Source organism: Lepisosteus platostomus, chromosome 2, assembly GCF_059453375.1.
Source record: "Lepisosteus platostomus isolate fLepPlt1 chromosome 2, fLepPlt1.hap1, whole genome shotgun sequence".
NCBI lineage: Eukaryota > Metazoa > Chordata > Actinopteri > Semionotiformes > Lepisosteidae > Lepisosteus > Lepisosteus platostomus.
The window spans coordinates 4,630,519-4,657,670 of NC_142612.1; the positions used below are offsets into that span (position 1 = coordinate 4,630,519).

The 27,152-nt window shown below is 38.3% G+C and overlaps 1 protein-coding gene across 13 annotated transcripts in view; it reads right to left on the reverse strand.

Annotated features, from left to right (window-relative positions):
* dmd (dystrophin) overlaps window positions 1-27,152 on the reverse strand; it is a 728,682-nt gene that overhangs the window by 414,869 nt on the left and 286,661 nt on the right. For all 13 annotated transcript variants that reach the window (XM_088646795.1, XM_088646880.1, XM_088646889.1 and 10 more), the window contains 8 exons: window positions 15,944-16,089; window positions 13,199-13,411; window positions 10,577-10,690; window positions 7,458-7,613; window positions 6,446-6,616; window positions 4,999-5,181; window positions 1,653-1,787; window positions 925-1,074 (listed from right to left, as the gene is read on the reverse strand). In XM_088646795.1, coding sequence (XP_088502921.1) covers window positions 925-1,074; window positions 1,653-1,787; window positions 4,999-5,181; window positions 6,446-6,616; window positions 7,458-7,613; window positions 10,577-10,690; window positions 13,199-13,411; window positions 15,944-16,089 — 1,268 coding nt within the window. The remainder of the gene's footprint in view (window positions 1-924; window positions 1,075-1,652; window positions 1,788-4,998; window positions 5,182-6,445; window positions 6,617-7,457; window positions 7,614-10,576; window positions 10,691-13,198; window positions 13,412-15,943; window positions 16,090-27,152) is intronic.

A 27,152-nucleotide genomic window follows, 5' to 3' on the forward strand; every position in this document is an offset into this window, starting at 1 on the left:
GGCAAATAATACAATTATTCAAATCACTTTGGTGCTGACTCTTATGATTGCAATAAGAGTACTTGACAATTCTCAGTGGAAAAGCGTGAGATGGTACGCAGAAGTTTCCATATGTGAGTGAAAGCAAAACGAGACTGAAGTGTTAAACAGAGCTACTTACTCTGACTCCACACTATTCATCTGTGGAAGGATCTTACCACATTATTTGCTCTTTAAGTAAGATAAGTTACATGTAACTCAAAAATGTGATCATGGGACCCATGTAAGGTACTGTACATAACCTGGGGAGTTAATGACTTTAGAAACTTTTAGCTTCAATTTAAAATCTATTTCAGTTTTTTCTTCCAATTCCAATTAACATCAGTACATTTTCAATTCACACGCTTTAACTGAAATTTGAAATTTATTTTTTTCTCATTTTAAACCTCAATAACAAAGTAACTTTTAGAAAATGGAGAATGCATTTAAAAAACATGTTGCAAGAACTGTGTTGCAAGCTTTAATTTGCATACTTCATACAGTAATTAAAACTCCTCAAGACTGTTAAAAACATATGTTCCATCTAGCAAATGTTCCTTTATACAGTATATATACAGTACAGTAACAACCCCCACCCACAATTTAAGTAAAAAGTCAGCACCCAAACTCTACGGGTTGAAGAACAACCCCAAAACAATCAAAAGACACAAAGATACATGAAGGATGCCTAGGTTATTGAGTTATTCTTAATATTAATGTTATTCAGAACCTGGATCATTACGTTCGGGAACAATTCTTGAAAATGATAAGCAAAGGTGATTGAAACATCAAACACATACTTAACCCAAACACTACTAGAGTTAAGAACAAAAAACCGAAGCACCTATTGATATAAGGAGTTGTCAATATGCTAAGATTTTGAAATGAATAGTCAGACAGACTCACCTGCTGTAGTAGTTCCTCGCACCGAGTGTTAAACGTTTCCAGCTTCTCATTGATGAGCTCATCCAGAACCCTGCCATCTGTCAGAGTTTGGGCCAGCTCACGGATCTGATTGCGGTTGTCTTCTGGGTGCCGAAGACTGCTCTCCAAGGACTTGGGAGAGAAAAGTCAAGGAGCTCTTAAACACTGTCATGCCCTGCCTTTATCAGTGGCTCTATCTACAAATGTGTCACTCGAGATGGCTTGATTACATCATCTTGAAGAGGTACAGAGGTGATCAGGTGCATCTTTTATGCAATACAAAAGGCATTTAAACCTAGAATAAGCTTCTGCATTCGATGCTGCCCTGAGGACTCGACTTAGTAACTAGTCATCACCTGAACGTGTACAAGGATTCTTTGGTTCAATAACATAAATGTACAGATTAAAAAAACCATGATTCATTAGTGATTCACAGACAGATACCTATCTTCTTCTTTTATGTATAAAAGGGTAATGCAATAACCTGACGCTACTGGATTTGTCTTTTTTGCAATACTGTACATCTGCATAATTACAGCAACAGCTTTAAGTAATTCATGTGCCCTGTAAAGCCCACAAAGACTGGCTTAGAGGAGAACTGACAAATAGGTCTGAGACAGAAAAGGACTGCATTTGACTTGATTTTTTTCTGCTGCGATGGCTTATATGCAGTTCTGCTACAGCTCAATTGCTGGTTCTGCAGGACTCACATCCAGTGCCTCGGAGATCTCCTCCGCACCCCCCTGAATGTTCTCTGTGGTCCTGAGCTTCAGCTCCAGCTCGTCCAGCCACCTGTTCTCTGCCTCCAGGTAAGACAGCAGCTCACACCAGCAGGCCCACACCTCCTGCAGAGAAACAACACACACTCTCGGTCAGGTGCCTTGTGAAAGCCATGTGGGAAGCTCTGGGCGCAGAACTTAAAACATATTGACAGCCTATTAAACCCAAACCCCTTTATTTAACTCACCATACTGTACATACCCCCGCAGTCAACAGTGAAGGAAGGAAGAGTGAAACCCACTCAAAGAAAAAGAAAAACACATGTAGATTTGGTTTAAAAATAGACTGTTCCCCAAAGCCTTCTCACACAGTTATCCTATATGATGAGTATTCATGGAAGGATGTGCCACAAAAGTACATAATTCTCACACACTCCAGAGTCAAGATCCATCATGGATTGATAAATGCAACACACTTTAAAAAAAGCAGGTTTAGGACCTTTAAGCCCCCATAAGTGCTTAAGGTCATTAATTTCCACGCACGTTTATTATCGCATCTGCATCAGGCATCCCCAAGGGCACTTTCAGTTAGAGAAGCGAGGATGGGAATGGATCAGTACAATGATTCTGCAGTCTTTGGTTATACCCTTTGGACCAAACCTCAACGCTCATGTAAGGCACAAATCCAACCAAGGCTTGTGTAAAAGTAGAGCCTTGAATGTACAGTAATTTCGTAATCTATATTTTATTTCTGGGGTGTAAAAATCTGTATGTTCCTGAGAATATCTGTGTTTTTCTTCCTTTCATTATTTTAAGACATTGATTGTACTGTACACATTTCCCTGGGGTCCAAACTTTCAAAGAATGCTAAATTCCAAGTATGTTTAATCCAGTATTTTTCTTCCATTTCAAATTATATACTTTTTCTCATCATCACTTCAGTTTCCAGTTGAGGACTTTATGCCAAACATTTCCTTTCTAGACTGCGGTAAATATACTGTGCAGAAGAAAAATGGTGTGGCAGCATTGTTGTTTCACAATTCTAGGGCACTGGGTCTAATTCTGAACGTACTGTACAGTAGGCACCTGTCTTTATGGAGTCTGACTATTCTCCTCATGTTCTCAGAGGGTTTCCACCAGGTAATCAGGTTTCCTCCTACTAACTTCAAAGGCATGCTGGGAGGTTAATTACCTACTCTAAATTGTCTGTCCCCCGAGAAAGGGCACTACGCACCTCATTAATTTGTCACTGCCCAATGTTCGAATTCAATTATGGGTTTCTACAATACATTATTTATTTTTTGTGATAACACAACTACAGCTCAGTACGAGCAACAGATGATATACTGTAAGAGGGATAAGCTTGTATTGGTTGGTCCATTCCATTCAGATTTCTGATTTCCAGCTTGTTTGCATCTTGAAAATACTATGAAAAAAATACAATGCCTTCTCTTGAAAAGTGGGGGTGACATACTGATTTGATATACTGTACTCTCATTCTTCTTGGCTATCAGCAGAACTGGGGAGAGTACAAATAATCACCTGCATTCTATACAGTATGTCAAGGAATGATATTCACTAATTTACTAAGTGCAATAATAATAACATATCTGCCAAGTTTATTGTCTGCTAACAACTGATAGTTAAGTTTTTTAACAATCTAACAAACTAGAGACGCAGGATGTCAGTAATTATTTCTACAAATCCATAGACATCTTGAAAGATGGAAGATACCAATACTTATACTGTACTTGCAGCTACAGTACATATAATGTACTGTATATCAAATAATAAATCAGTATAATAAAAAAATGTATACTATGCACATTATCTATGTCAGAACAGAACAACATAGGATTACTTTACTGTATGTGCACAACACTTTTTGAAAGCTGCGCAAAAAATATGAATTTCTTATTAATAATAAACATCGCCTTAATGACCACATTTCATTCTCTGGAAGTGCATTTTTTGGAATAAAATAAGTATTCAAAACCTTACCTTGGGAGCAAAGGAAGGGCAAAATGCCCATCTAATTCTATTTCTGGAGTGTGCAATTTAAAGGCAATCTACAGTCTCTATAGAGCTCCAATCGTTCATTGAGATCTATTGCAACTGCAATAAAAGCACTGTAGTTGTGACACTACAAAATATTTTGAAAGTAATATAAACATTAATAGAAACATACTGTATGTCCCAAATAGTAATATTTGGGAAAACATTTTCTTATTGTAAAATTAAAAAAATGATTTAATCATTAAAAAATGATTTAATCTTACATTAAACACAATTGTACAGCTGTCTTTAAAAAAAGTAACTGGATGCCGACTGCATGATTTGATACTGTACTGTATGTCAACACTAATTCATTTGTTACATTTAAAAAAAAATAGAGGGTTATCTGTTCAGGCATGCAAAAATATTGGTAAGGCTGGAACTTAAGGGAAGAAAAATGAACAATGTTCTAAATGTCAGTTTCTCATTATATCACAGCCTGTTTCCGGACTTTTAACCTCCATTTTTAAGCATTCTTTGTCAGTGAGCTATTTCTCAAAAGCTCTGCTTGTTTTTTCACCACCATAGCAGTCATCTGTCTTCCCAGCTTCATGTGTTGCTCAGCTCATTGGTTTTATATCCACTCCCCTTGTCACTGATTGCACATGGACTCATGGGCAGCTTTCCAGGCAACAGATTTAAATGTCCACTTGCTACTCTACCCCATTAGAGTGAGCCCAGATATCTGACCAATACAACATGGATACTTTTCAAGTGAATTAACTTAATGTCTTTAATAATATTAATTGCATACACTTATATAGTGTTATTCTGGACACTTCACTCAAAGGGCTTTACAGGTAATGAGGACTTCCCTCCACCACCACCAGTGTGCAGCCCCACCATAGTGCGCCAGTACACTCCCCACACACCAGCTCTCACTAGGGAGGAGAACAGAGTGATGAAGCCAGTTCAGAGTTGGGGATTATTAAGAGGCCATGACTGGTAAGGGCCAGGGGGAAATTTGACCAGGACAATGGGGTAACTAACACCCCTACTCTTTTCGAAAAAATGCCCTGGAATTTTTAATTGATGACCACAGAAAGCCAGGAACTCGGTTTTACGTCTCATCCAAAGGATGATCCGATGGATGGTGCAAAAATACTTAATATATTTAGAAATATACATTTTTACACCAATAGCATAAAACCAGAGCATAAGTCCCTATGCATGTTAATATTGTCTGCGTGTCATAGAATGTACAGTAAGTAGAAAATAGGGAGTCTATAACTGTTATGTGGTTATCACACTCCCATATGCCCCCTATGTGCTTAGGAATCACCTCCAAAGTTTTGCATTTCCCATTCAGTCTGCTGCAGAGTCTTTGGTAGTTGGAGGTCAGGACCTCCAGTTCCGACTTCAGAGCTTCGTGAGCTGCAGGCGGCGCCTTGGCAATGAAGCTGTTCACAGAGTCCGTGAGCAGCTTCACCTTCACCTCCTTCTGCTGCACCTCTTCTTTCGCCCTCTGAAAGAACGACAAAGGCAATGATGGCACACATACTGTACACGAACACCGTAACGTGTCCCGAACTGTCTTCTTCATGAGTCCTTTCATTATATGTGAGCTCAGTGTAGTACAGCGTTTATTTTGGTATTTCCATCTACATTGTATCCCTAATTAAACAGTGTAATAGATCCATTGTATTTGTCTAAAAAACGACACCCTCAATGTTGCTAAATTTGTGGGCGACACTGACACAGAGATTAAGAAATCTGACAATATACAGGAGCTGAAGAGAATATTTTCTATTGTTACTGTAACATAAATACACATTTCAGCCTTCACAAGGTCTTGTAGCTGGTGACGGATGATGAGTTGTAAGAGCTAATTAGCAGCAGAATTAGCGACATCTCCATTGTTATGACAGACCACCTGCATATTTAGCATATGGAAATATCCTTCCTCTCCACAACAAGCCCTATTCAACCAGCAGGCAGTCCAGGTTCCGCATGAGTGCAGTTGCCACCACTACACCCTGCCTTCATCACTTTAAAACATTCAGAAAATTAAAATCTTCATGCTTCTCTGTTAATGATTGCCTGTCAGGTAAAAGAAACTCATTATGTCTCCCCTTGATAGAGTACGAAGCAGATGAGGAAGAGATGCTGGCTTGATTACGTGCTTGTATTTCCACAAAGGTCCTGACAAAATAAAAAAGACTTCCCATGGTCACAGGATTTCACCTTATTCGATGTAATGCCATCTAGGTTGGCAGAGACATACTGTGCAGTCAGAGACCACAATAATGCTTTCTTTGAGCTACAGCATTTAAACCACTATATCTGGAGTGTGTATAATGTCAAAATTTACAACATGTTCTTATTCTGTATATATTACAATACAATATTCTTTTTCTCTGATATTTCAGTTCAGAGGAATGTTTTGTTTGCATTGACTTCTCATCAAGTTATCCTATTTTTTAAAAAAAAATACGAATAGACCTACTGTACACGCCAAAAGCACAGAAGCAGCTGCACCTGCAAGTTTCTTTTTTTTTTCATTTTAACATGGACTGACATTCACTTGATAGCCCAATATTTCTTTGTCCAGGCAGTAAATGGGCTGAAATCTCATCTGTTAGTTTGAAATATGAAAGGGCGCTTAGAAACAGATGATCAAGATCAACACAATACAAAGCAAAATGAGAGAAAGGACAGTAAAAAAATCTTTCTCATAAATCGGGGTTTCTAGCATGTTGAGATTTTGTACGTCTTAATCTGCTGAGTACCTTCAGCTCCTCAACTGCCTTCTTAAGCTCTTCCGGTGTCTTGTACTCAAAGTCCCTCTCCAGAAAGTCCTCCTCAGCCTGTGTGATCCATTCCTGCATCTCCGAAAGGTCCTTCCTCAAGCTCACTGTCTTGTCCAGCCCGCCTTTCAGGGCAGATTTTTTTGCATATGCCTTTAAAAGACAAAAGAGGATTCAATCATGATGGTCTTCCAAAACAGACAGGATTACCCAGGTAGTCCCAAACTTAAAATGTGTAATTAGAATAAGGGAAAGGTTAATGAATATTAAAGGGCATGGTAAGACAGATCACACAGTTCAGTAAGGTGACTCCAGGGATGTGAACACATGAAAACTCACATGGCAACACTGTGCAATACAATAGAGTATGCAAGTATTTCCAACAAAGAGGCTCCAAAGCAGCCCCCTCACAGGCTACTGAAGAAAACCAACACAGTGAAGCCCATTATATACCCCAAACACTACTAATTAGACCCATGGGATTTCTAAACCCTTCTTCAACTATTTATGAATCGCCACCTAGTGAGCCTATTTACAAGTGAGAGGGGCCCCTTTGCCACCTCTAGTGGCAGCTCAGCTGTTATTACAGTGTCTCCAAGGACTATCCTGCAACACATGTACTGTACATACTGTACAGTGTTTCTTATAAAAATGGAAATATGTTACTCATATCCATAAACTATCATTTAAGAACATTTTCTACTGCTATTTCTACTACAATGAACATGCTTATCAATAAATGCCTTTTATGGGCTATAAAAAATGAACACATTTGCTTTACCAAATTTGTGATCTAGGGTGGTATCACCTAATGTGATTTACACATTGTAGCAAAACCGCTCGGATCAAGACAAAATTAGAGAACTGGCAAAAATCCAAATGCACCCACTTTAGAAGAAGCAGGCTTGTCAGGCAACAGAATACAGCTACCCACTGCTTTGTATAGTAGCTCAACGTCACCTTCATTCATAAAGATGGGGTTTTCCCTCTGTACCTGTTTGCAGACATTGTCCCACTGGATATTGAGGTCCGAAATCTCTTTCTGCAACTTGCTTGCGAATGCCGGCTCTGCTTCCTTTCTCAGGGTCTGCCCCACATCGTTGATGCCATTCAGACTAGGCTGGATTGTGTTGATGTCATTTACCAAGGCCTAGATAAAAAAAAACAGACATTTTCAGAAAATATTTATTATTTGTCTAAATGGTTTTTTGAGTCAACCCTGACTGTATCTGACTGATACTGCAGATCACGTTGTTTTATTGGCAGGTGAGTGTTTTATTAGAATTCTTTGCTGGAAGGAGTAGTGCATGTTTTATTTACTATTGGACGCTGCATTGATTTTCAAAACTTTATAGTGCCTTGCGTCAAGCTCCTGTAACAAATTACCAACTAACTAATTGCATTATTGATTGTAACACACCTCTGCAAAGAAGTCCATTGTTTATGGTGAAGATGGTCATTCTGTTTGTGTCTGTTTCTGTTTGACTTAGTTTGTGCAGCTAAGGGGAACTCACCGTGAATTGACTGGGGATGTCAGGTGAAACAGAATTCTAAACAGACCTGGCTGTAATGAATAATTTGTCAAATAAGGTGAATGGATTCATTTTCTAGATAAGTGTTATGAGTGTTTCTGCTGAACCTTTTAACATTAGAGACAAACAAAATCTGTAGATGAGCTGAGATGCTGCCCTCTCTTCATCAGTGCCCCTTGCCCTGCCCCTATTGTCTGTGCATTTGGGCTGTTTTTAGATCAGGCTATTTGCTCACACCAATGACTGTTACTTTGATGCTGTAAATAAGGCACTATGAACTTTCAGTGTTTCAGCTGCAGAGCACACTTAATTCCCTGCAGCCATATATAGCCACTTACATCGCCAGCAGCCATATCACCCTGCAACTCACAACTGGCAGCCCATTGAAGCTCAGCAGGGATGAGCCTGGTCAGTAAATCAATAGGAGACCACCAGGCAAGTTAAGGTTGCTGCTGGAAGAGGTGGTAGGGGGGCCAACAGGGGGCGCTACACCCTGCAGTCTGTGTGGGTCCTAATGCCCCAGTATAGTGACGGGGACACTATACTGTAAAACAGGCGCCGTCCTACATGGAGACATAAAACTGAGGTCCTCACTCACTGTGATCATTAAAAATCCCAGATTAAAGTTGTTAGCCCAGCATCCTGACGAAATTTCCCATTGGCCTTTACCAATCATGGCCTCCTAATAATCCCCATCTAAAAATTGGCTTAATCACGCTATTCTCCTCTACACTGATAGCTGGTGTATGGGGAGTGTACTGGTGCACTATGGCTGCCCTTGATTGTCCATGTGGGGGCTGCACACTGGTGGTGGTGGAGGGGAGTCACCATTTCCTCTTTGAGTGGAGTGTCCAGAAAAGTGTTAATTAAGTAAAAGGAATTATTATTAATTATTACAGTGGTAAAGCAGCCTATGGCAGGATTGGCTTTAAACTGTTATTGAGGTGTGGCTGGTCAGTCCACTTGTCCACTCTCTGTTACAGTACCTGACAAATAAAAGAATCTGTATCTGTGATGGTCATCAATATATTAAGTACCGTCCAAGGACCTACAGTATGTAATTTATGTTTGTCAATTGAATGATAAATATCCATTATCATTTCTTGATTACATCTCTTAATGCTCACTTTTGTATAGTTATATACTCCCTCAGCAAATGTTGTTCTTCCCATACTGAGCACAGGATCACTCTTGGGCTATCATAATCAGATTAACACATTTGAGAACGTGATATTAATCAGCCCATTTTGTACTGCAGTTTCCCAGAAAAACCGGGAGCCAACATCTATCAAGAATTGCGGGTGCTGTAGTTTGCTTACTCATTTTTTATTTACACAGAATCTCTGCAGCACAGCTCGGAATTGGCTCATTAATCACTTAATTGCTGCAAAATCTAAAGCTATAGATGTATACAGCACATGTTCAATATCACTCAAACCTCACTTCATTCACTTAACATAATGTGCTAAAAAAGAGACAAGAACAGCAGCTCCATCTGGAAATTAGGCAATTAAAAAAAATCCTCAGTAAAAGAGCAAATTGAGCGCAAATTTTCAGGAAATACCCAAAATGCATTTTAGCTTTTTTTCTCATTATAAATGAAACCCTACTGCACATCTGTAATTGTTAAATACTTATTTAAAAGCTATCATGGCATTATAATGGTGGAGAAGTCCTGTCACAATGAAATAGAACTATTACTGTATGGACAAAAACATCACTAAAAACATTAGCGAGGTAAGGTGATTTTTACCATAATTAAGCTTTTATGTGCTGTATTAGTGTCAAAATGAATGCCATGTATTGTAATTAAGAAACAGTGAAAGCCAATAAAAGACATTTTTTTAAAATCTGTGAACAGAAGAAACAACTGACATTTATAATCACCCACTTAAAGTAACATGAAATCTCAGATGTTCGTTAGTATTATTGGCACTGCAGGAGCACCTTCACCTAACATACAGTACACAGATTGAAAGTAGCAAAAATGCTTAATTGAGAGCAAGACATACTAGCTTCTTCCCTTCTAGGTTTTTACGGATACAACACATTCATTAAAGCTATAAACTGATCAGTCTTTACTATTCTATCTCCTAGGCACAAAGGTAACACAATCATTATGGTACGGGTAATAAAAGAGTATCTGCTAGAGATTGCCCTGATATCCTATGTTTCCAACCTCCAGCCCTCAAATTAACTGCATGGCTTACTAAGGGAGCACATGGATTTTGCAGCTTCCCTTTAATACCCTATGTTCATTCTAAACCAGAGAAAATACATCAAGATGTTCAAATCAGAGAATTTTAGAATTGGTCTATGGATTACAAATGGCTAAGTAGAAGTGACATTTTCCTCTAAAGCAATGAGTTGAGTATCTGAAATTCAGCAGAATTAGAACCTCCGTAAAATCTTGTCATTCATTTTAAATGCATGAAAAGCATTGCATGTATAGTACCTGTACTTCACAATCTTCAATAATTGGGGACTATGGTAGTTATCAATGGTGGTGACAGGAAAGACGCATGGCAGTAACACACAGGGCTGCAATTTTAGAAAAGGAGCTGAAAGGCTTGCCCCTCACCGTGCACTGTTCTAGCTGCTTCTCCAGGGCCTCCGAATCTCCTAGTGCAGGCCACTCTTCATTCAGAAACACATCAACCTCCGCCATCCATTTCTTCAGGGTCTTGGTGTCGTTCTGAGAAACAAAGGGCAGGCTTACAGAAATAAGGCACAGCTCACACACAATCATGATATACTGTACACGCTCACTTAAACACAACTTTGGATGCCAACTAAAGGAGTCCCTTTGGCCCCCTTTGCTCATTAGGAAGCTTACTAGCAAAGTAAGCTGGAAGAGACTTTGGGATTCAACCAACGAAACAGGAAGCCAATTTCCCACCACAACAAATTCCATTTTATTTTTCTACTGTGACACTGTTGCCTTGTTACTTAGTCAAAGATTTAATATACCCACATGACATTTCCTCTACATCTTCTTTCTTGGTGGCACCTTAAGATCTGGTGACTACCTCAAGCATAATGCCGGCATTTGACTGTGATTTCAATCCAATTCAAATATCAAAGATGTTGTAAACCTAGATGTTTAAAAGCTAATTCTTCAGAAGGAGTCATTTGTTCTGTTGAATCAGTAACAAACCATTTTCTGTCACTTGTTGGAACATCAGCTCTGCTTCTAGATGGCTCAATCAGCTGTGGCCAGGGCCTGTTCTGGTCTGGGCACACACCATTCGCACTCTACACTGTTTCGTGTACACTACACTGTCTGTATGTTGAGTGCGTGACTTCCACCTGTCACTAGTGGGTGTGAGTCAGAGCCCAGAGTTTTTCCTTCAGTCTGTCAGTGCTCCAGTTCACAGCTGTGGTTGCACACATCAATCACTGGAGATGCTGCCCCTGTGTGATTCCCTGTGACTGTGGACTACAGCCCTTTCTAGATCTGAGGAAGTTCTTACGCCTCTACCGATGTGGGCTTAATCTCCCTATAGGGCATGTTGACTAGTTCCTCTAATTCTGCTAAATCTGTCTAGCAGTAGAGATTAGCTAGCTGGATTTCAAGACCGGGGATCTTAAACTTGAGGTGCCGAAACAGCTGATGGATTCGCAGATAACCCCTCCCTAGATGTCACTATCCGGAAAACCAATCAGCCTGCAATGGCTTTTAACTGCAGTTTCTTAGTACCTCTTTTTAAACATTTATTTAACTTTTCTGTAAGGATTTAGCTAATTTAATACTCAAGTGATGTATCCTTTTCTTCTATGTTATACAGAAAATGTGGAGGTCATATAAAGATGTATAGTATGGTATGTTTTTAGTATATTACATTAACATTAATTAATAATTATTAGTATATGGCTGGTTAAAAGAACATGCGCTATAAATGTGTTAAGACAAGTGTAAGTCATTTTTAGCAAAACAGTATATTACAGTAATGTTTACAAGGTATTACAGTATTTTAGACAGTTATGCATTTGACATAATTTACATTAATTTACATGAAGACAGTGCTAAAAAAAGTCCTGACTATAGCAGATGACATAAGATCAGATTTAGTGACTACCTCAAACCTAATGTAATGCATTCAACTGGGGGGTTTCAGGTTAGATGACTTGTGGGTATTACAAAAATAAATAGTAACAATAATAAAATCAGCACAGCATTCCCCAAGTGATAGCTCCACAGCAATACGGAAGAGCAGATCATGTGAAGCTGCAGCTCATTAGCATCAAACTAGCAATTATCAGTAACCAGTGAAAAATGATCACTTAGACAATTAGCTATTGACTCTGCAGTTGAGAAGAACAAAGCACTTTTGCCTGACATGATAAATGTAATAAGTTTCAAACCCCTGCATTAGCAGGGGTGCCAAGATTTAAATTAGTGCTGTTTAGAAATTTAATAGCGTACGTACTGTAATACCAGCTTGTGAAGTGAGCCACAGCACCAAACAGTACACATCAACATGCAGAATGTTTTAATGACAACCTTTCCAAACTTCAATGCAATTTGACTGCAAAAAAATCCTACTGTGAAAGACTTTCTATAGTATCTTACTAAGTAAATTAAATAAAAGAAAATATTTGCCTACAGTATGCTTTTTTTTAAATGTAGAAACATATTACACATTAACCAGTAATAATAATGTCATATTTAAAAGTAGTAGCTATTTAATTTATTATTAAATTAATAATTAAATAATCTTGACAGAAAACCTAATAATTGGTTTGAGCATGTTTGCTGTGTGCCTGTTACTAGCATCTCCAGTGATGATCAGAAATTGGGCAGAACTGTTCGATGTTGTCCATTAATTTGGGAAATTTGGGAATTCATCTAATGACTTGGAGTAGGTTCTGTCAGCTTACCCACAGAGGACAAACATGACCTCAGAAGATGTGCACTTAAAAAACAGATTCCAAATGTTCATTATAAATATGAAGCACCTGTCATCCAGAATGATCATCAGCCTAATATAATGAAAACCATCATATGCTGAGGTTAATGAGTGAACAAATACAACATGTCAAATGATGGGTAATTACCAAATACCCCCCCATAATTGAAGTGATTAATCCTTCATCGAGACCAGTCTATACACTGTAGCAGGCACAGGAGATCACTGTTTTTTAGTCAGTACCTGCATCTTAAAGGAGGTTGTTCCCAAAATAATGAAAAATAAACTCTTACTTGGAACTGCTGAAGTTTGGTCATGAGTTCCTCTAGTTTCTGGGACTGTTCGCCCAGCTGAGCCGAAAGCCTCTTCCAGCGGAGCAGGATAGCCTCAATCTCCAGACGATATTTCTGACTGATCTCGACTGGAGCTTTCTGGCACAGCTCGTCCATAGTCGAGGTCAGGTAGTTGAGACCACTCTGCTGCTCTTGCAAGGATACCTGCAAAGCCTGAGCACGCAAGAAGAAGAAGAAACGTTCCATCAAAGCAATCTACTGACATTCATTCAAGGCATAACTAAATTTTATTGTATTACATTTAAAATGAGACTACTATGAGATTAAAGTCTAAATAAAGATGAAGATTTGTTCTGCATGTGATGTCTGCCATTTTCATCATTTAATTAATGAAAAAATTCTGCTTCTGCTGTACTTCAAAAGTACCTGTTGGAAAACCAATTCATTGGTATTGCAACATTACGTTAGCATTTAAAACTGTAATACTGTACAGTACCTAGGATAATTTTCAGTACTGATATTAAAGGGCTTCACCCCATTTAAATGACTACTGGTGCTGTAAAAACACTAACAGTGACATGCATAATGTACAGCATACAGCATTCTGCACAATGTAGCTAAAGGACTATGGTCTTAGAGCAGTCCATTAGTTTAGCTTACACCTCCCCTGAGCGTGGAAAAGCAATGTTATTGCACACAAGGTCTGCCACAAACACTAACTTAACATTAACAACTTAAACCAATTATGAACGTGGGAGCCCCGTGCCTCCATTGTATTGGAAAGCTGGGTGTTAATAGATGATTCTGTAGCAGGAATAGTATAAAGGCAGAGCCAGGAGGTTCTGTTTCACTTCATCTAGTAGAAGAACAGTAACAGCCTGCTGAAATTCCCAGAGAGTTAATAACAAGCTATCCCTGACAATTTGGCTATAATCCAGAACATATCACTCTTATCGGTTTTTATACTGACCACTTTATATTATTTTCTGGCCTCAAGTGCTGTGCACTGTACAGTCCAAAGCTCAGAGCAAGCTCTTCTGGTTCTCATTAGTGACTGCAAAGCTTTTCCTGGTAATCCATCTCTGCTTCCAGCTTACTACTTTTCTATCACTTGACATGTATCACCGGACTCTGGCATGGGAATAACAATTTCTAAGTCGTAGTTCAAGACCTTCAACACTGGCTTAACAATGTTATAAAAAAAGAACAGATTGTGCAACTGCTGTTTAATATTAATGTCTGCTATTAAAAATGCTTCATAATGTAATCTTAAGTATTTATCAAGGTTAAAGCTTGTAATCAAAGTCAGGTCACCAAACCTACTGCACATGTACCTGTATAAGTGTATATATGTTGTGATCAGAGACTTACAGTATTTGCTGATGCGATGCTACACATTTTTATATACAATTAAGCTGATGTCAAAATCACATGTCTGTGTTTTTTCATTAAAGCTTTGATATGGAAGGAAGGACAGAAGGAAAATTAATCACAACTAAGGACCACAGACAGAATTTAAAAAGCCGAAGTCTTTACCAAAAAAGTCAGACCCAGTTTCACTGCCATGGTTTATTATAATAATAACATTATTAGATTAAACAAGTTCATTTAAAAATCTAAGTGAATGTTTTTAGGAAAAAGTGCATAGATTTGAGTTTTTGAATCATTATGACTTTTGGGTTTCTCAACATGTACTGTATATTTACTCCTGCAACATATAGTCTACATGCCTCTTTTCATTTTGCCAAAATCATTCTAAGGGAGACTAAATATTTAAACTATCAAGCAGATACAAATACACTGAGCCTGCTTTCCATGAAAATCTTATTTTAGGGAGAAAAGCTTTTTTAGCATTACATTTTAGAAGGCAGTATCCAAAGGTGTCTTTGATCACAGAGACTTGCATAGGATGAAAGGAGAATATCAGCAAACTTTGACACCTGTCATGTGTATCACCACCATAATCATTTCATTAAAATGATTTACTATAGAGAATGTATTTTTTTAATGTTTCTTATGTGATTTACTGTATTAAACATGATAAATACTAGGTACGTTATAAATTATGCAACTTACTGTATATGTGTAGCAGTTTAAAACCTGGTGATGCTTTTGGAAATAGATGTTTATGGAAATACCGTTTTTGTTGATGTATCATTTTTGATAGTTTGAACAACGCCTCGCATCCGCTACATGGGACTGCTATTAGGCAGCGAAGCACTTTTAGCAACAGACTGCTCCAGCTATGGTGTTCAAGGGAACGTTTCCGCAGGTCCTTCCTCCTGGCAGCTGTCAGGGTGTATAACGCTACCCTAGGCTTGGCCTGTTAGCCCTTCATCTGCTCGTCTATGGACAGCACGTTGCACTATTGTACTTTTTGGACACTGCATTAATATACTGTTTATACTGTGGTACTTTCAATCTGTACATACCTATGTGCATTTTGCACATATTTTATTGTTTTGCACTGACTATGAGCATATTTTGCACACATCTAACTCTATTTTATTTTGTATTGGTAATTTTAATTTTTAGTCTGTTCTGATGTCTGTTTTTGCTTGTCTTGGGCTGGGCTGCTGTAACACCTCAATTTCCTTTCGGGATCAATAAAGTCTTATCTATCAATCAATTTTTTGGTCCCTGTTTACAGTATGTCATTCACGTCTGTATTCAAAGACATGCCTTTCCTTCCATAACACGAAGCTGGGGACGCAGCGGTATGGTGATTGCAATAGAAAAGCAGACCTTGATCTCCTTGAGTCTCTGCTCCATGGCTTGGTATTCAGTGACTGCAAACTGAGGCACGACCAGACGGCTCTCAGACTGCTGGATCCAGAAGAGAAGAGAGGTCACTGTCTCCCTGTAGCGAGCAGGGGGGAGGCTTTCCAGAACTAAGACAGAACAAAAGCACAAAGACACAGGCTCTATCAGGCTTCCCAGCATGCCCTGGTCTGATCGAGACATACAGTACAGGACTTCTGCTGTGGGTACAGCACACTAATCAAATAACATAACCACAACACTTTATTTTCTTACATCTGCCCTGTTATTCCTTCACTTCAGCATGCACAATTCTGCAAATAAGAAGGAGCCGGAGGCAGCAATGAAAGACACTCAAGCAAGTGTTCGTGTTTTAATGGACAGAAGCAAAATATTTTCAAATCTAAAACAAATGTGACAGTTCAATCATTGTTGAAATAGCCTCATTACCAATTAACAGACATATTATAAAACAATACAGTTTCCAAGTATTAAAGTAAAATAAATATTCTTATCTGCTTGCTTGGCCTCGAATGCAATTTAGAACCTAATGGATATTAAAACATATGTGGAAATGTTGGGGGGAAATAGAAAAATCCAATTATTTTTGGTAATCTCATTTTCACATGGCATACATTACTATGTATTAGAGTATTAAAATAACTGGCATCTTCAATCTAATAAACATTTCAGTGCATTCAAGAAGAACCTTTCCTTAATTTTCACTCTTTTTATTAATTAGAGACTGCTTATTTGTAGCTCTTAGGTGAATGAAAGCATTATTTGAAAACCTACAGTATGTGAGTTTGTGTCTGAAAGGCACAGCCGGAATCACTGGCGAGAACAGATAACACAGTAAAAGGTTCTCATAAGAAATCAACTTATAAGAGTTATATGAGTCTGGAACAAGCTAGCCAGCCATGTTGTTGAAGCCGATACCCTGGTTTCCTTCAAGATGTTGGTGGATGAGCCCTGGTTCAATTATCAAACAGGCTAAATGGGGAGTATGGGGTCCTCCCAATAGTACCCCTTTTCTGCTCTTATTAGGAGATGACTATTAGAATCATTTCACAACGATTGAAAGCAAACACTGAGCGGATTTAAAAAATATAAGGAGAATATAGTTAAGGAAAGAGAATTTCCAAGGTGTACTTAAACTCCTGTACATATCGGTAATTTTTTTTTGGTTTGATTTTATATTAAAGTAAATGACAATTGTATCTGAGATCCTGTCCATGAAATGGTTTACCTGAAGAATGTTGTATCCTAACAGCAGCCAACACCAGGGCTAAGTTCAACATTTTTTTATTATTCTGTTTAGTCTTTTGCTTAAGCTTAAGTGTCTTATCCCCAGGTAACTACTTTCTCTCTCATACACATCTTTACATTACAAAAAACAGTTCAATCATTATGATAAATGTAGACTATATTAAGTAACAGATAATTAGTTAAGTGGCAATAACATTAATGTTTTGTTGTTAATTCCACAAAGATTTCTAATCTTCTAGCACTACAAATGGCTCCTTTAGCTGTCAACATTAAGAGGCCTCTGTTAAGGGTAAAAAGAAAAGAAGATACTCTTCATTAATCAATATTGGTGCTCCTGTCTTAATTCAGAATTGCTGCACAACAGCAAGGCTGACTAGCAACAGTAGAAGGATGCTTAGTAAAGGCCACTGTAACAAATGATGAAGAAATAAAGACACAACTGGCACTGTGACAGATGTTAAAGGTGTAAAAAGACCATACTGTAAGTATGCACAACATCGAGAAAGGTGATTTCCTTGACGTCTGTGGTATTGCAAGGGAACTTGTCATATTAGTAACTGAATTTATAGAAACAATAAATCTGTGCTCTTTAACTTTTAGTCATAAAGTACAGCACCTCCAGTGGAAATTATAGTCACGTTTGGACACAATACACATGTATGATGATTTATTATGTATAAGCACAAACACAGCTGCCTCTCTGGTGAAAATTTGACTTTATTCTACAGGATGATCTCAGGCATATTAAACTTGGGACAACATAAGAATCACGAACAAAGAAAAATAACATAAGAAAAATCACAAATTCAACACATCATGCTCACTTGGTAGGTTAGTAGCTATGAAAATCTAATTTTACTCCCAAGCGCTTGTCAAAAGTACATAGAGTAAGGACATTAATCACCTGATCGGTAAGCCTGTTCCAGTCCTTGTTTCAAGACAGAGTGTAAAACAGTCCCCTGAGTTCACATTGTCTATAGCCCTTAGGATTTTATACAGTGGACTTGCACCAAATCTCCTCTCAATCTCCTTTGATCGAGACTCTAAAGAGTTAGCCCATTTTATTGCCTGTCTCTGTATGGCAATCCCTCAAATCCAGGAATGATTCTTGTTGCTGTTCTTTGAAATCTGAAGCTACAGTATAATATCTGTGGTACAGTGACCGAAAACTGAACACAATATTTTAAATTTGTTCATGTTCCCCTTCATTTAAATTTTCACACTTTATACTTTTTACTCTATAACCAAGCAATCTGTTTGCTTTTTATTGCTTCCCTACATTGTTGTTAAGGGCTCATACTGCGGAACAATCTACATACTGTACAATCCTCAATCCTCTTCGTGTGTTGCTTTCTAAAGCTCAGAATCACTCATGCAATATGTATGATGTATGGTCCTACTTCTGGTGTCACTTCACACTTTGAACATTTTGTCTTTGCATTTACCACACCCCTTTCTTTTGTATGACTCACAAATTTAACTAGTTTGCTTACTATGCTAGATTCTAAATTGTTGATACCCCTTAAGATGAGTCCTGCTCTAGTTTCTATTACTACAGTACCAGGTTCCTTAAGACAACTTTGCTGAAAAGCGCAGTGATTTGGTTAGAGCAGATATTACAAAGCTAATTACTTCCCCACTGTGTTTTTCCACAGACGTCTCATCTGGAGTGAAAACACAGACATGAGCATTGATATTCGATGTATGTCATTCTGCAGCTAATCATCTACAGTATCTTGTTCTCATCCTAGTCTGCTGATATTGAATTCTTATGTGTCCCCAAGATCAGACCAGGAACCTGGGGTCTTTTGTGTCCCTAGGAAGTCTAGGCTCTTAGGCTGCAGGATACTCTCCTCAAAAGAATCAGGGAATAAGACTGCTTGGATGCTTCTTCTTAAAACATCTATCCATTTTCTATCCACTGGGAGGACCCTGGCAAGAAAAGGGTGCAAGGCAGGGTACGCTCTGGGTGGGACACCAGTCCATCACAGGGCACACACAGACAAAAACACACACACTAACACCAGGGCCAATTCTTCTAGAAGCCATTAATCTACCAGTATGTCTTTGAACTGTAGGAGGAAACTGGAGCACCTGGAGGAAACCCACATGTAAATGGGTAGAATATACAAACTCCAAACAGAAAGCACCCTACAGTAAGTTCAGAATTGAACTCAGGGCCCCAGCACTCCAAAGCAGCTAATTGCTGTGCCACTCTTAAAGCAAACTGTATGTATTTGATCAACAGTAAGTTCATATTTAATGTTATGAATAGCAGTTTATCTACAATATTTTGTACAGTGTTTATAAATGTTCTTAATATGAAAAAACTCACTGTCAAGACAGATCATCTTGACTCTTGATTCCATACTTTGAATTATTATTACAGTACATTTTTCTTACTTGTCTGATAAATGTCGACCATTGTGTTACGAGCTTTGTGAGAATTCTGTGTCCAATGTATAGTATTTAGCATTTTCTCTTCCGCTCAGGCAGTTGTGAGATAAAGTGACAACAGATTTTTTCCAGACAAATACAAAGTATCTTAATTAACCTTTGGTGATTGCTAAGGTTGTTGGAGAATTTTGATCTTTGACTTCTTCAAGAATGACAGAGTTCATTTAGCCATATGCTTGGGGCCATTGTCATGTCAGAAGAAGCACCTCCTGACAATCAGCCAGTGACCCTGCATTATGCTCCATTAGCTGCTCAGATGAGTCTCTAACAAGTTATATGAAATGCATATTTTTCTGTCCTCTTCGTTAAAAGTGTTTTAGTTGAATTCTTCTCATTGCTCTGACTATGAAGTTCATATCTGGATTTGCTTGCAAAGAGAAGATTTCCAGATTTGATAAACAGTTATCAACAGTTTAAAGAATTTGAACTTCTGCCTCTCCTCATAAATAACTTCCAAGCAGCTACAATTCATTGAATCGCTTTTTGCTCTCATTTTGTATTTACCCATCTTGAAGAAATGTTCATTCTTGCACTTGTCACAAAGTCATGTTTAAAATCTCTATGGATTTGTTGCCTAACACAATGAGTCTTTTCTTTGAGGGTCTTGATGTAAGTTTCGAAGAGTTTAGGTTTTACTCTTCGACCACATTTATTGTCACCGGCACCATTTCACGAACACCCGTCTGTGTTTTATGGCATTCTCATACTTGGCTAGTTTAAACCAAACCCGTTTTGGTTCATCTGCTTTAAAACAATGTATAAATATGCCAGCAGCTCATAGTTAATATAACAGCATTGTGTTTGATTGGAAGTGGACTTATTTAGTCCAGAGTTATTTTTCTTGGTGCACTTAAGGGCACTCAATGTTTATATATTTTTAATTAACATTACAATATATTGTTAGCTGTGAAAAGGAGCTGTGTTCTCGAAACTGTGTACATAGAAAATGTATTTTTTTTCTTCTTGATATTTCCAGTAGGCAAAATTAACCATTCTTTGTTATATTTTTGAGATTTCTTACAGGGAGAAAACTTCCCTCTGGGTCACAGCAGTTTAGAGAGCATTTTTGTTCAGAGGAGGGTATTTAGTTTCATAAGAATTGATGTACCTTTCCATATTCTGGACCTATACTGGGCAGTATACACTAGTGGGATCTGATTGACTTGGTAAGACCAGGTGTCTATGTTTTAGTTCTGCAAGGTAGCTTTGCCAAGATATTGCCACATATAACGAACATTTGCAAATAATAATCAGTGTATTTTGTGTTGTGGTGCTATGTCTATTAGATGTCTGTGTCTTCAAAGTTGTTGCCTGTTCTTTTACTCTGCCAGGAAAAAAGACTCTACATGATCTCCCTTGACATTCCCTTTCTAATAGTGTGTTTTATTAAGTTACACATTTGCTTGCTAGGTAAGGTGGTGTCCAGACCTGATTTTTAACTTCAATTTTACATTACTTAATTTAGACACCCTGTTAATTCCAACTGGCACGAAAGTTTAGCTAATCCCACATCAGACCCTTTCCAATTAAGATCTCACAGACATTGAAATGAAAAGAGACAATATCTTCATCATGGCCAAAAGTGACACTACTTAATTTCTTTCAGTTTTTTACATAATATAATCAACTAATCTTTATTAAATGTTTGGGTCTTTGTAAATGTAACTACAACATTTTAACTATTTTATTTAATTATGTTATACTGATTGCAGGGTGCAAATATTTACTGCTGTTACAGTATCCTTTCCATTGTGTAATGGTTTCCTTCACACTATACTGTATACTATAATACTGCTATAGCTCAGAAAAAGACATGAACCACAAAGTAACTTTTGTAGTCTTGCTCCTCAGACAGTCTTCACTGATTGGAATAAGATCAGTGATGTAGATGTCTCACAACAGAGGTAGGGAATGCTCCACTGATTTGCAGGGTCAAGGCTCTTAAATATGTGTATTATTATGTCTCTGAAACAAGCCAAGCAAGTCATCTCTGTTTCCCTCGATGTTGAGCAGGACCTGAGATTCTACCTCAACCTGAAGCTTTCCCTGGATTATTCTTAAATGATTTTTCAATTTCTCTAATGGCAGAAGGGTTAGCGTTGATGGGGGATAAAATTGATTTGACAGGTGTACCTGCATTCTCATCCACTGTGTTGAAGCTCAGACAATTGCACTCTTACTGCGAATACTGAGACATAAATTCCCAGTGACTGAAGAAAACACATGATTTTCAGCTTTTCAGAAAGGATAACTGAAAACAGATGAGACTACATTTCTTAAAAGGGTATGAAGTGCACAGAACTGCAAAATAAAGGCAGAACAAACTGACAGCATATTTCCATTTTTGTATTGCTTTCATAATCCTTTAACATTAATAACACGCAGCAAAAATAAACTAAACTATTGATGTAATATAAAAAAAGGGAAAAAAAGGTCTACAGTGCTTTGCAAAAGTGTTCACCCTTCCAGAGGTGTTTTGTTGGATTACAAATGAAGTATACTGACTGAGGCATCCTAGAGAGACAAATACATGAAAATGAAAATTTAAGGATTGATTAAAATTTTTCATTTTTTAAAGATGTGTATACGTCATTTGTAATTCAATAAAATGGGGCATCATTGGAAGGGGGAGAATATCTTTGCAAGAAATGAAATGTCGTGTTTTTATAGTGGATTAAGTTAGTCTAGTCTACTTTAAATATTAACATATACAGGATGCTTAATATATAGACAGCTCAAAGGCATACAGTAGATCTATAAAAAACTAAATTTCACTCATCAGTGGCAAGGGAGTAAGAAAAATGTATTTGATATGCTTCTTGTACTTCTATACCATAATTACTAAAATTATTATTCCACAAACACATTTCCACAACTTTAATTCAAAATGCATAAGTAGAAAAGTACTGACCAGACCAAGAGCTCAGTTCATAGTCCTTGACTAACCATAGATGTGCTTTCTGTTTCATTTATACAGATCTGATTCTTTTCTTAAATGACAATGTCAACACTGATGAATAAACAGATGTGTGATTTGCTTCTTATATTTCCTATTTCATTCCTTGGATTAATACGTATCTGAAGCCATACTTGATATATATCCATTCAGTGCATCTTTCTAATAAGCTGCAGTTCCTCACAGACTCAGTGCGTGATTAAAATCTTGATACAAATGCCACAGCCCCTCTCTCTGGCTCCAGATGCTGCTGCTTAGACTGCAAGAGATGCCCTTGAAGCTGATCAAAGTCAGCCCCCAGAGAGGCCTAAATTGATGCCTATTTGGAGCCATTTACAGACAAAAAAACTTACCATAACCTTACACTGCACACACCTAAGAAATCATTACAAATTTAATAGGTGTGGACAGAACTTCCATTTAACCAGGGTGGCTAACATTCTTTGGACTCAAATTTTTCTCCATGTTGTTCAGGCTGTAACAGCTTACTCCTGCCATTAAAAAAGGGATAACTGTCCTTGTTAATTAATGTTTATTCTAAGCCTCCAGTGCTGTTGTTCCAAAAATACCAACAGCTAGCACACATTTAATTACAAAATTAACCCCTGTGAAACTGATGTTTTTAACATCTTTAAAAAAACCCGTAAGGTGTGCCAGCAGTATTGTTGTGATTTGCGTGTACCAGTTTTGGGGGGATTTTTGTGTTTTGTGTTTGCACACACTTCAGGAAGCTAGCAAGCCTCTGACATATCCTGTCAATTTCCAGAAAGGCATTAGGAAAGGGAATATACAGTACTGCTAGACATGATGAAAACTATACAGAAATGTAAAAAGAGTACAAAAAGATACACCAGTTTGACAGAGGAAGGGTGAAGACCTCCAAAACTAAGGAGAGTGGTGAGCATGGAAATCTTGCAGACTGGGGAAGAAAGCTAGACTTCAGACAGCGCATCCTACAGGAAAAACTTCCCATCGGACATTGTCAACACAACGTTAAGACCAGACCTGTTAATCTGGTCAAGAGCTTCAAAGAACATCATCGTGTCGGAGCCGATGATCTGATGGGAGGAGTGTATAGAAGAGGCATTCAAGATGAAGTACTTCACAAGAACTGTGGGGATGGAGAGTCAAGTGCCTGCCGAGTGGAGGGTGGAGTGAGGGATTTCCCAGGGCAGGCACTGCGGAGAGTGTGGAAGATGCTGGGCATAAGAGGTCAGCATTGAAAAAGAATTTGCCAGGCAGTGGGACAAAAGGTAGACTGTAACGGGAGCTGGTCCAGGCTCCCGCAAAGCGTAGTTCAGGACCCAATGCAGACGGTATAATCCGGAACTAAGTGGAGAAGGACAACAGGGGAAGGTACAGCAGGATAGGACGGGTTGACAGACAGGGGGACATGAAGACGGTGATCGGGTGCTCGGGGGATGTGGCGCTGGCAAACAAGATCAGGCAGTCGAAAAGGATAATCCGGGGCGCAGTCCAACGTCCAGAACCGGGTGATCCATCCAAGACATGACAAAAACAGTTAAAATCCAGAATGGGATCCAGAACAGGGACTGGGAATAAAACTAAAATAATGAGCCCCGGACTCAGATGGACAGGACGCCATGATGAAGCCGATGCTGTCGGGTCTTTCCTGGACCCGCTGGTAGGCGGGCTTCCGGGCCTCCATCTCCCAGTGCTGAGCCAGGAATAGCAAGAGCGCCAGGCTTAAATAGTGGGGCAAAACAAGAGGCAGGTGCACATAATCAACTAAAATACGAAAGGGTCGGAGTGCCCATAAGAGGAGGGATCCCGATCGTGACATTCCGAAGACAAGGCTTCATAATGGCTGTGTCAGAAAAGGGAGGAGCAGTGTTCCAGCCACCTGGCTCAGGATGGGCCTGATGAACCCGGCCAACGCAGTCTCTAGAAGGTGTATTTAGTAGCACTGAAACGCCTAGTGAAGAGGGGATAGAGCCGGGAGCAGGAACAGTCATGCATGTAAACATACAGTCCCAACTGCAGTAAAAACTGTACAGGCTAAAAAAAACTGTCCTACTAAACTGTCCTACTAGGCCCAATACTCAGGTACATTGTGTCTATATATGAAGGTATTATGAAATAACATCTTGCTATTTCATAGCACTGAAAGGGGTGGATCAATCAAGACGTACTGTACATACACCTGTGTCACTTTCTGACACAGCCATTATGAACCTGTGGTACACTGAAAAGGAATAAGTAAAGGTTTATTCCATGCTGAAAAGAGAAGAAAAGAAACACAACATTTCTGCTGTGGAGCCTTCTTCAATTGTCACTGAAACATTGTGTTGCTTTTCTTCTCTTTTCAGCATGAAATAAACCTTTACTTGTTCCTTTGCACCCTACGCATGCTAATGCAACTACCTACCACTACTAACTACTTATATAACACTGATACATTAATAAGGGTGAAACAGCTATCTGTGACTGCTAACTTAGGGCTTTATGTATGCAAAAATCTGAATAAGAAGTCTCTTTAATCCATTCCACCACTTTCAGCATTGTCAAATACTGTAGCAAGTGCTAATTAATATTTACTCCATAAATCACACCAGTTTTAATTTCCATTTAGAAAGTTGATTACCACATACATATTTTATTTTACTCAGTATTTTATAAATGACCAGTGCTACAGTAGTTAAACTACTAAAGGTATACTGTAGGTGTGATACCCTGAGGTAATTTGGAGAAATGGGATATGATTGGCAAGCTCTGGGAGGTGAATTAAGGTAACACTGATTTTGTCCACATTAGTTCAAATAGTGTCCTTTCATGCTCCATTGAAAGTTAATATCTTATAAAAGCAAAATAAGTGCTACAAGGATTCGCATCTTGAATTCTAAGGAAAAGGTATTGCCAGAAGTCATTTGTCAGATCCCAACCCTTCCATTTACTGTTCTTAGCCTAGATTTGCAGCTTTTCCATCAAATTATGTAAAATAGGTATTGACATCTGTAAAATGACACGTTTTCATCTTTTGTTGCATTATTTCATTCATCTTTTTTAACTATACTGGAGCTCTATGATGTAAAAAAATGCAGACCTTTCAACCTGAATGTTGTGTGCCATTGATAAATTGTTATAAGATTTTCATTAGATTAGGTTTTAAAAAATAACAAACACCATGCACAAAAAAGATGTCCATTTACAGTACTTCCAATACATAAGAAAAATGCCTTATTCAACAGTAACCTTTTGATTCTTACTTTACTTCAAATCTACTGTCCTACAAAGACTTTGTTCCATGACAGCTTAAAGATTTTGTTCCAGATGGTGTGTTGACAGTGCTGTCAGCAGCAACAAAGGGGGCTGCCAAGCAAGTTGCTGACCTATTGCTTCTTCTGCTGATCCAAGGAAGTATTTTCAACAGCCTGGACGCTAGCCAGGGCCCCTGCTGCCACAAACAGTGGCAGAAAACAGCTGAATATCCAAAGAACATACTACTCTATTAAGTATGATACAGATACAATAACTGTTTCGGAATCCATCACTTCAAAGTTAGGAAACAAATTTTTGCTTAATGAAGTGGTTTCTAGAAATTGTTGCTTTAGTTCATTAGTTTGATTCAGTGTTTCAAATGTTGATCAATATGATTCATATTTGTTTTGCTGCAGTGGTCAAGAACACAAAAAGGTATATATTTACAAAACACACAAACACTGTACCATAGGAACACGAAATGTTTCCAGACAAGATAACAATAACTGCCTAGTGTTCCCAAACTTTATAAAAAACAGGTGTTTCATGGTTAACAATGAGATAAGATGGACTGTGCCTCTCCAGGACAACAGCTGGAGACTTCTGTTCTATACATATACACTTAAAAGAAAGAAATATTTATCCCTGTCTTCACTCTGGGTGATCCACTTTCCACCCACAGTCCAAAATCATACTGGTGGGATAATTAGCTTCTGGGAAATGTCTATACTCTCCAACTTAAAGAAAAAAAAATCAATTTTCACCTTGAATGTGCACTGCAGAACACAATAATGTACAATCCCCTAAGAATGGACATCACATGCTTCATGAAGAGACTCTAGTGGGCAAGAAATAGTTTAAAAAGACATTAGCAGCCCCCTGCTTGTCTACTCTATTACTGCCATGCAGTGAAATGGGTACTGTAGGCTGAATGCCTTGTGCCCTCAGGCATCTTAAACAGAAGATGTGATTATAGCAGAGTGACCTCAGCCATTTCAGCATTACTGTCTTATACTGCCCTTGCTCTTGTAATGCGTTTCCATATTTCTTATGATTTTCTAAGCATAAATAATGTATTTTCCATTTTAGAACACTCTTTTGTGTTTCTGCTTTTGTTGCTGTTATTGTTCTTCAGACCTGTACCAGCCAGAAGAACCCCGATATGAGTTGTTTCAAACTGCCACTCAACCTACACGCACCAGGTGGCCACAGAATAGTGCTTTATTCTCTTCAGTCCTTAAGATGTTGTCTCCAGCCTGTCAGCTTGTAAGAATGTATCTTTAAGGCTACAGT